We start from the raw sequence: 10,846 nt of genomic DNA, 5'->3' as shown, positions 1-10,846 counted from the left end.
AGTGGCTACAGTAACAATCTTAATAAGATAAACACCGGCGATATCTTATCCTTTATTAATTATATAGCCACGGAAAAGTAACTAGAAGGGTAGCTACCTATTAAGATTAAAATATAAGACGCTAAGATGTTTATATAAATGGTAGCACGAGAACCTAATAAATACTACTACCTTCTATAAAACTACTACCTAAAGCTTATATAAGCTAAACTACGTACTGCCTAAAATTATAATATTATCTAAGACTTACAAGCTAGTAAGGCACTTGCTAATAATATATATTAAGAAACTAAAGATAACCTCTATATATCTAAGCGCGACATCTAATAATTAAAGAAAGCTAAGATTGTACTTATTGCTAAGGTTACTAAGAAGGAGGGTATAATTAAATACCTATAGTTTTAGCTTAACGAGCACATCCGTAACAATACCGAGCACTTTCTTACTACGCACTATATTACCTAAGCCTCTACGCCTCTAGTAACCTTACCCACCCAACACTTAGCCGAAAGTTAGCGTTAAGCAGCTTTACCTAATAGTAACCCCTATAATAGTAACTAAACTTAAGCTACAATTGCGGGGTCTAATATACGATACCTAGATCCTCTAGTCTTTTAGGAAGACCGCAGGGAATATAGCTACTGGAAGATGCAAATCTATAAAAAGCTAACTTAGAGCGCCTGCCTCTTTCCTATAGAGGATACCAAGATTAGTTATATTATTAGGCGTATAAAGGGTACCTTATTTAACAGACTCTTCGCCTAATAGGAGACTAATAGCCCTAGGAAGTAGAAGTCTAACTAAGAAGTCCTTAATAATCTTAACCTAATATATTACGACTATGACCTAGTAGCCACCAGTTAAGCTAAACTACGCGCCCTAAAGATAAGTCCTACTAAGTTATTTAATAAGTTCTATATCAAGTTTTAGGAATACACTAGAGTCCTTATCTGAGATAACGCTAAGGACTAAAAAGATCTCCTTAAAAAGGTCACCTATCGCCTTAGTTATGCCGCCGCTAGTTATAATTATAATAACGTATATAATATGGTAGCAGCCCTATAGAAGATTAAACGACAGCTGAATTAGATCTCTACTGCTAACCTTTACCTAAAGGCCCCTATATAAAAGCCCCCTAGGCCTACTATACCCATATATACTAAGCCACCGACGCCTACTACTAATACTATTACTAGAGCTAATATTAACCTCTCTATACTAACCTTCCTACGTAAACTCCTAAATGGAGAGCGTGAGCTACTTTAGAAGCTAGGGCGCTGCTATAAATACTATTAAGAGGGCTATTATTATAAAAACCTAAACTGCCTAATGGCTAGATTTGGTAATCGCCGCCTAATACCTAACTTGATACCTTAAACACCGAATACCTTGCTACGCGCCACTACTATATAAGATAAAGATATAGCAACGGTAGTAGGATCGGAAATAAAAGCGGAAAATGCTAAGTCCTAGCCTTAAGTCGCGGGTTAGGACGCCCTAATAATAGAGGGATCTATATATCGGCCTACTTAATAGATAACTTAGTAAAGATAAATGGACGGAAGTAGATAGTTTTACCTATAGTAGGAACTATTGCTAAAAAACAATATAAAAGCCGTTTTATAATTTATTATAGAGCTACTAATAAATTTATAGATACCGAATTTGTGCGTACTTATAACCTACCTACCTTACCCCTTACTAAAGCCCACGCCCTATAACTTACTAACGGTAGTTATACTATATAGAAGATTACCTATATAGCACAACTCCACCTAGATATAAACGGGCACTAGGAAGAGCTCTAGGCCTATATTACACTACTCGCTAACTACCCTATTATCCTTAAAATAAACTAGCTTAAGCAGCACAACCCTATTATTAACTGGAAGAAAAAAGAAGTAACTTTTAACTTTAACTACTGTAGAGAGACCTACGTAGGGCATAGCCTAGCCGCCTCTATCTACTCTCTAGGCTATTAACCCAAAAAACCCCTTATTATCCCACCTACGACTAACTACTACTACGTAAGTACCACGGCCTTCTACCGCATAGCATGTAAGAAAGGCTGGACCATTGCTATAGCTTCCTAATTATAACTATATAAGCTTAATAAAGAATAGGACTACATCCTCTATAGTAATAGAATAGATATAGTTAACCTTTTAGAAGATAACGCCCCTACGGAACTCTATAGACTTTTACCTTTAGACTTTAAGAAGTTTATAAAGCTTAAAAAAGGACTTACCAATAAGGAACTCTGTAAGCTCCTCCCTAAAAGGTACTACGACTTTATTAACATATGCTTATAAAAGGGCGTAGATATACTCCCCCTATATTAACCTAATAACTATACCATTAATATTAAATAAGGAAAAATACCACCTTATAAAAGACCCTACCTAATATTAAAAGACGAACTCCTAGTTATTAAGAAGTATATTAACGAGCACCTTAATAAAGGGTTTATTCGTCCCAGTATATTATTAGTAGCCGCCCCTATCCTTCTTACTAAGAAGCTAGGAGAAGGTATCTAATTTTACGTTAACTACAGAGGACTTAGCGCTATTATAATTAAAAATTAATACCTAGTACCGCTTATACGTAAGACCCTTAAGCGGCTTAGTTAAGTTAAAATCTATACTAAGCTTAATATTATCGCCGCCTTTAACTACCTCTAAATATAGGAAGGTAACAAATAAAAGACCGCATTCGCATTACGCTTTGGCCAATTTAAATATACCGTTATACCCTTTAGCGTATACAACGGCCCAGGCGCCTTTTAAAGCTATATTAATAACGCCTTATAGGACTACCTTAATAACTTCTACTCTGCATACCTAGATGACATACTTATTTATAGTAATAACCCTTTTAAGTATACCAAATACGTTTAAAAGGTCCTATAGCGTCTTAGGGACGCAGGACTTTATATTAATTTAAAAAAGTACAAATTCTTAGTTACAGAAGTAAAATACCTTAAACTAATTATTACTACTAAAGGTGTCTACATAGACCCTAAAAAGGTACGTATAATTACCAAATAGTAAGCCCCTAACTGCATTAAAGACGTATAAGCCTTCCTTAGTTTCGCCAACTTCTATTAGAAATTTATATACAACTTCTTAGGCGTAGTAGCATTACTTACAGCAATAATATAAATAAAGGGCCTTTCCGTAAAAGGAAGAAAAACGCACTTATGCTTTACCTAGACGCTTAAATATAAAAAGGTGTTCTAAGACCTTAAAAATGCCTTTACTAAAGCATCTATCCTAGCTTACTTTACACTAGGACAACAACTCTATCTTAAAACCGACTCCTTAGACTATGTTAACACAGGCGTTCTTTCCTAGATGGGTAATAACGGTCTTCTCTACCTAGTTATATTCTACTCGTCTAAGCTTATACTATAAGAGTGTAACTACGAGATTTATAATAAGGAACTCCTTATAATTATATAAGCGTTTAAAGAATTCTAACCGGAACTCTCCTTAGTAGAACCCAACTAACTAACTAAAGTCCTTACGGATTATTATAACCTTAAGTACTTTATAACTATAAAGTAGCTAAACTAACGCCAAGCACGTTAAAACGAGTTCCTCTTTAGTTTTAATTTTAAAATTGTATATAGGCTAGGAGTATAAGGTACTAAGCCCAATAGCCTAACACGCCGCTCGTAAGACCTTCCTTAGTCTAAAGATAACCCCTATAATTAGTTCTAATAATAAACAATCCTAAAAGTACGGAATTTGGCCCTAGGTATACTACCTACGATAGAGCTAACCGTACCTTAGCTTTATACTATAGAACTAAAGTTATCTTCTAAAATTAATAAGCTTATCACTATAGTATATAACACCTCTGTTAACCTATTACTGCACTAACTTATTACCGCAAAGACCGCTAGCGCCTATACGCTGCCTACTAACCTCTAAAGCTTAGGCTAGATTAATATAACAGCCTTAGAAGTAAAAGAGAATAGGCTTTATTATAGAGGCCGCCTATTTATCCCTAACTTAGAAAATCTACAACGGTAACTAATTTAAATGGCCTATGACCTCTAATTAAGCGGCCACCTAGGTAGAGAAGGAACCTACGAGCTTCTTAGCTAATACTACTTCTAGCCTAAAATAATAGACTTAGTTAAACGCTTTATAGGCACCCATTAGGGTTATAAGCGCGCTAAGGCCTTTAATATAAAGTACTAAGGACTACTGCACCCTTTACTAGTACCTATATAATAATGGGTAGACATCGCTATAGATTTCGTCGTTAACCTACTACCCTATAAATAATACGGCTGTACCTATAAGAACATCCTTATAATAATATGCTAACTTATAAAAAAGCGCCACTACGTTCTAACCGAAGGCGTAGCCGTTAGCAATGTTACTAACGCTTTCCTTCGCGAAGTCTACCGATTACATAGGTTACCTAACTCGATTACGTCCAACTAAGGTATATAGTTTAACTCTAATGTATAGAGACGAATCTGCTAACGCCTTAGCATCTTTATTAAGATATTTATATCCTTTTATTATAAAACTGTAGGGTAACCGGAAAACGCTAATTCTAGTATAAAAGCGTACCTATAATAGGTAGTCGCCTATAGTTAAAATAACTGGGTAGATTACCTTCTACTAGGTAAATTCGCAGCGAATAACTACGTCTTAACCACTATAAGACTTACCCTATTCTTTGCGAATAAGGGTTATTACCCCTAATCTGGTATAGAGCCACCAGAACCTATTAACAAATAACTACTATATGGAAAACACCTTAAGATGCTACTTACCAACCAGTATACAACCCGCATAAAAAATCTACTTAACTACTATAAGGGAGAAATGGCCTAGGCTTAAGTAAAGCAGGCCTACTTTATTAACTGTTATAGAACCCTACCACTAGAGATACTTGTGGGCGACTAGGTATAGCTAGATATACATAATATCTTTACGCAGAGGCCTATAAAGTTACTTAATTATAAGAACCTCGGCCCCTATCTAATTAAATAAGTCATTAATAAGGGAGCCGTATATAAGCTAGAGCTCCCGCCTACCCTAGCCACCTAAGGGATATAGCCTATATTTTACCTATAGCTACTATACTTTTACCAGCCTAACCTTTTACCGGGATAGATATAGCCCGAACCCCTATTAGTACTAATCTAAGATAAGAACGAAGACGAGAACTATAAGGAGTAGACCGTTAAACAAATTATTAACTCTAAATACTTTAGCAAAGGCAGAGGACGGCGGCTCTACTATAGAGCTATTTACACAGGATTTGATATAGATTAGCCAGAATGGCAACTATAGGAAGATTTTAAAAATGCAAAGGATCTAATTAGCGATTTTTACTACGCGAACCTATAGAAACTAGGCCTAAGTAGAGATTTTATGCCTAATCCTCTATGGGAACCCTTATAGAGTTAAACTGTTGTATATTACTACGTAGGGGCAAATTGCCATTAAATTGCTGTAGATTACCATTATATAATGGCAAAGTGCGATTATATAACCGTTAAGATATCCAGGAACTTTAACCGGCGGTTAAAGTTGTCTAATTAGTTGGATTCTTTGGTGCTAAGCCTTATTACATAACGTTATTTTAAGCCTTTAGCAATACCCCCTTTTTTCTTCTTTATTGACCCGAGGTACAAGTGGTTTATATTTTCGGGTCCTGGATTTCAAACCCTTGCCAAGCCGGCTGTTAATTGGTCCAAAAAAAAACCGCGGGCGGTATCTACCTGCAGAATACACGTGACGAACATCAAAATATTCAAGATCTCACTATTAACAAATCAACCTTTTTGTTAACATCTCTATTAATACTACTATACGCGTCTTAACTATAGTAAAACCTACTTTAATTAAGTGCAGCAAGTGCTGTTTAATACAACCCTATATTAATTTTATTAAAAACGGCCCATCTACTAAGCTTTTAAAGTAATATCAATTGTGTCGGTCAAAGGCGCGTTTTCCCTATATATTTCTTCTACTTTTACTTACTTTCCTAGGGCTCTAAATATAATTTAAATAGGCGGAAAGCAGAGCTTAGTTCTACTAAGACTCGTCCTACAAAGCGCCAGCGAAATGCTTTACCTAAAACCGATACTAAGGACGTCTTCTTACCTCGCGGCCAGAACAGTCAAGATACCCCTGAAATAGCTTAACGGCGGAAGACAATTAGGGTAATACAACGGGAGCACTGTATTCTTAATTGGCGGGGTAAAGCTCACTTGCCTACTCCTCCGCTATATACTATAGATAAAGCTCTATATAGCAGAAGAAGCACCCCAAATAGCCTAAATACGTCCTTACTGGAACTAGCTCCTATACCTACTCTACCGCCAATACCTACCGTACCACCAATACCACCTTTCTCGCGGTAAGCTCCGACTACAGCTACATCACTACCCGTTTCGGCTGTTAATTAGGAGCGAATTAAGAAGTTTAGGAGTATACTATAGGCTAAATATATAGAGACGTGTAGTCGTTGTAAGGAGCAGTGGTTCCAAATGGGCCTAGCTACAGAGGGTAATAATATAGGTATATGCAAAGCCTGCATTAAGGACGCCGATAGCCTTAAATATCCAACCCTTCCTCCCCTGTTTGGTAAAAGTAACGGGCTTAATCCGGGGCCTGTTCCTAGCTTCCTACCTATACTTACCGCGGTAGAGGAGCTTCTAATTGCGCGCGTATACGTTCATCTACAAGTCGTGCGTGTACGCGGCCAGTAACATCGCTATACTAGCCACGTCTGCTACTTTGGCCAAAACACACTAAAGACTTAAAGGCAGCTACCACGGCTACCTACTAAACTCAATATACTGGTCGTGAGGCCTATAGCAGTAGAGGGTGGCAAATACCTAGGTCGGCGGTTTACCAAGCGGTATACTATAAAGCGCTCTACTATAGCACAGTGGCTTTACTTTCTAAAGGCCAATTATCCTAATTATCGCGACGTTAAAATATATAGCACTTGGCTTACTAGCTTACCTAAAAATGGCTCTATATTAGATCAGCTACCTTATATTAACGAGTTAAAGTCTAATTCTAGTGGCCCAACGGCTTACCCTACTACTCCTATACAACGTCCTCCTGCTATTAATCCTCTGCCTACCGAGCTTGGCAGTAATATACTGGACGGTAAATTTAATAACGACGTACTAGATACTTTGGTTCCTAATTTAGTACCTAACCTTAATAAATTGGAGCTTTTAGGTCGCAAGGTTTAATACTAATAAGACCTACAAGCGGGCCTAGAGGTTCCTACTATGCGATAAACACCTCTCTCTAAGCAATTAGCTAGCTTTATTATGCGCGGCGCCTTTCCTACTCTATTTCCTTATGGCAAAGCCGATTTTAACATATTATAAAGCCGTACGGTTACCCTAGCTACGTACGCCAAGCATATACTTAAGTATTAGGACGGTCAGTTTAGCCACCACCCCTTATTTCGCTACTATATATTTAATCGGATTATAAGAGAGCAAGCCCTTAACGCTACCCGCTTCCTTTACGGCCGATTAAATAAGAATAGTCTATCTTTAGATAAGCTTAGTAATCTTATAAATGGTAATAGGGGTGGCTAGTTACTAAATAAGATTATACGGTATGTACGGAACCTTAAGGGCACTAGACCTTACTAAAGGCAGAAGAGAAATAAGCTTACGGCTTATACTAAGAATATTAAAAGCGGGTCTCTATTCTTTACACTTAGCGCTGCTAATCTACATTAGTATAATCTACACTCTTATATGCCTCTATTTAACGAATATAAGGCTACTAATAAGGCTTAGCGCTACTGGATTACTTCTTAAAATCTTAACAATAATCCGCATATTGCTGCTTACTGGCTGCATCGCCGCTTTAATCTGTTTAGGAAGCACGTACTTATAGGCCTATTTAATGGCACTAACTTTTGGTCTTAATATAAGTGGTAGGTACGAGGTAGCGGCTATATACATAGCTTCTTATGGAGTTTAACAGCCCTAAGGCCAGATCCGTCAGCTAGTGACTTAAGGGCGGCTTTTACTAAGTACTGGGCTACTTTTATATCCGCAATTAATTCTAATTAATCTAGGCCTCCCAATCTCTAACATCCTTCTACTCTTAGCTATAAAGAACAGCTTAATACTAGTAAGCTTCTTACTGCCTACCTTAATCAATTTTAACGGCACCGTAATTACACCGAATCTTACTGCTTAAGATTAAAGAAAGGCTCCACTAGAGCAAAGGAGTGCCGCTTCTATTTTCCACGCTCTCTCCGTAATAAGGCCGCTGTATTAAAGGATTAAAATCCATATCACTAGACGTTCTGTCCGTAGCGTAACAATAAGCTTCTTAATGGTTATAATGCAGCTATAATATTAGCGTGGATGGCGAATATTAATACGTCACCTACTACGAGTATATTAGTAATAGTTAACTATATAGGCAAATATTGCAGCAAGGAAGAGAAGAAGTCAACTTCCTACTAGGAGTTACTCTAATTAGTACAGCCGCACGCTAATAGCCTTTATGCCTTTAGTTTGGTTATAGCTAGGTTTATAAACAAGCTTATTACTAAACGCGATTAGTTAGCGCAGGAGGTATACTATTTACTTCTTAACATTCCCCTTTGCGAAGGCTCTAGAAATATAGTAACTTTAGACTACTACTAGGAGGATAATTAAAGCGCTATATATAAGCTTAATAATGGGCAACTAAGAGGGTGCGGACTATCTAACTATAAGAAATATAAGCGCCGCCCAGATAGGGTAGAGGACGTTACTTTCCTTAATTTTCTACTCCATTTTAATCACTCTACTTATAAGCGTCGGCTAAAAGTAAGGCCTTAAGTTATATCATACTTTCCGCGATATAACAGCGATCGTTCCCATCCGCAGTATCCTAAGTTCTGCCGTGTAAAGCTCATTCTTTATCACCTATAGAGGGAGTATAAGGAAGTAGCTACTTATACTAATAGATTCGGGGCCCCTAATTATGTGGCTTCCTATCAGGCTTGCGTTAACTCTCATCAGCACCTACCTAACTACTTCTACAATCGGAAACTAGAGGAAGGCCGCAAAACTGCTAATAATATTAATAAGTTTAATAGCGGTTTTGCAGACGACTTAGAGCTATACCAGTCCTTTAAGGCCTTATATACCCGCGTTTAAAATACTAACGGAGTTAAAATTAAGGATCCTAATAGGCTTGGTAATAGGGAGCTTAATTATAACTATAACTAGAGTATGCATCGGGGTACGTACCCGCAGCTTAATAAGAGGACTTATTAGCAGGAAGCACGGCTATAGCCTCTACTATAGAGCCGCCTATCCTAAATAGCAACTCTATCCTCCTTACAACCAGGTCAGCGTTATATCTATAATATTATAGTTAATTACTATAGGCAGATCCAAGCGGGCCTTAGCCCCCCCCCACTATAGATTAACGTTAATGGAGAGGCAGAAACCGGCAAATTATATCTTATTACTATCCTCTCTACTACACTCTATAATATAGTAAGGGCTAATAGCAAGCCGATGCCATTAGCTTAAGCGACCCCTACTAGGGTAGCTGCCTTTAATATTAACGGCAGAACTATATACAATCTATTAAGGTTGCTAGTAAATCGCCTATTTAAGGAATTGCCTGCTACTAATCTTACGCCTCTATAGTAAGCTTTTAAGGATATTTACTATCTTATCCTTAACAAGAAATCTATAATCGGGTAAGTACATCTAGCCTAAATCAATCGCCGCCTCTATCAGATCTACCCTATACGTAACAACAACTACTTTAAAGGCTTAAACATCTTACTAGTAGGCGATTTCCATCAGCTTCCCCCTATAGGTTAGGCGGCCTTATACAGCAATCTACCCGCTAGGCCGTCAGAGCTCGCTAGCTATGGAAAGGGAGCCTATAAGGCGATTAACCGAACAGCTGTCCTAGATCAAGTTATGCGGCAGGGCAGTAATAACGCTAAGAGCTCTACATTTAGGACAGCCCTTGCGGAGCTACGTAGTGATTCTATAAGTAATTCGACCTAGAAGTTTCTTTTAACTAGGTATAAGCAGGGCCTATCCACCAATAAGGTTATAAGCTTTGACAACGCAATTCGGCTATATAGTACGCGCGCTGCTATAGGTAAGTATAACACTATTCGGCTTCGCGACCTTTTATAGCTAGTGGTAGTTATTAAGTCAGTTAACACTAGTATAGGTGCGCGGAAAGTTACTCCTAATTAGTACAATACTATAGAGAATCTAGCCCTATATATTGGCGTAAAAGTAATGCTAATATAGAATATCTAGGTTAAACTAGGCTTAGTAAACGGTACTACTAGTACAGTTAAAGATGTCGTATAAAAGGGACACGCGGATATTAAAAAGGATCAGCCTCAGTTACTACTAATTACGGTAGATAGGTACAACGGACTTACCCTATTTACTTGGCAGGATGGTAAAAAAGTCGTCCCTATATTTTCCGTGCTTCATAAGTAGGAGGGTATAAGAGGCTCTTGCTCACGGCATTAATTTCTAATCACTCTAGCTTTTGCTCTTACCGTATATAAAAGCTAGGGCCTAACACTTAACCAGGTAGTTCTAGATATTAAGGAAAAGGATAAAACAGCCGGGCTAACCTATATAGCAATCTTACGAGTCAAGAAGCTTTTAGGGCTTATATTTAAACGTAGGTTTAATATAGAACGATTTTAGTCATCTATAAGTAAGACCAAAGAGGTATAATAAGAAGATTTTGTACGGAGGCAGTAGCAACTACTTATAAACGACTTTTCCTAAATAGGAAATCATGTACTGGCTCAGAGGTAAGCGGAGAATGCGGCATTCGTCTTA

The 10,846-nt window shown here is 37.6% G+C and overlaps 1 protein-coding gene across 1 annotated transcript; it reads left to right on the top strand.

The window, feature by feature from the left end:
* Positions 1-2,810: 2,810 nt before the first annotated feature.
* On the top strand, positions 2,811-3,047 carry K441DRAFT_551652 (uncharacterized protein; the record flags this gene model as incomplete). The annotated part of the gene is given in 2 exon segments (XM_067643112.1): positions 2,811-2,891; positions 2,910-3,047. Coding segments are annotated over 2 exon segments (219 nt in total), but the record flags the coding sequence as incomplete, so codon positions are not given.
* Positions 3,048-10,846: the final 7,799 nt, after the last annotated feature.

Source organism: Cenococcum geophilum (genome assembly GCF_001692895.1).
Source record: "Cenococcum geophilum 1.58 unplaced genomic scaffold K441scaffold_13, whole genome shotgun sequence".
Taxonomy (NCBI): domain Eukaryota; kingdom Fungi; phylum Ascomycota; class Dothideomycetes; order Gloniales; family Gloniaceae; genus Cenococcum; species Cenococcum geophilum.
This window is presented reverse-complemented; position numbering and strand designations above follow the sequence as displayed.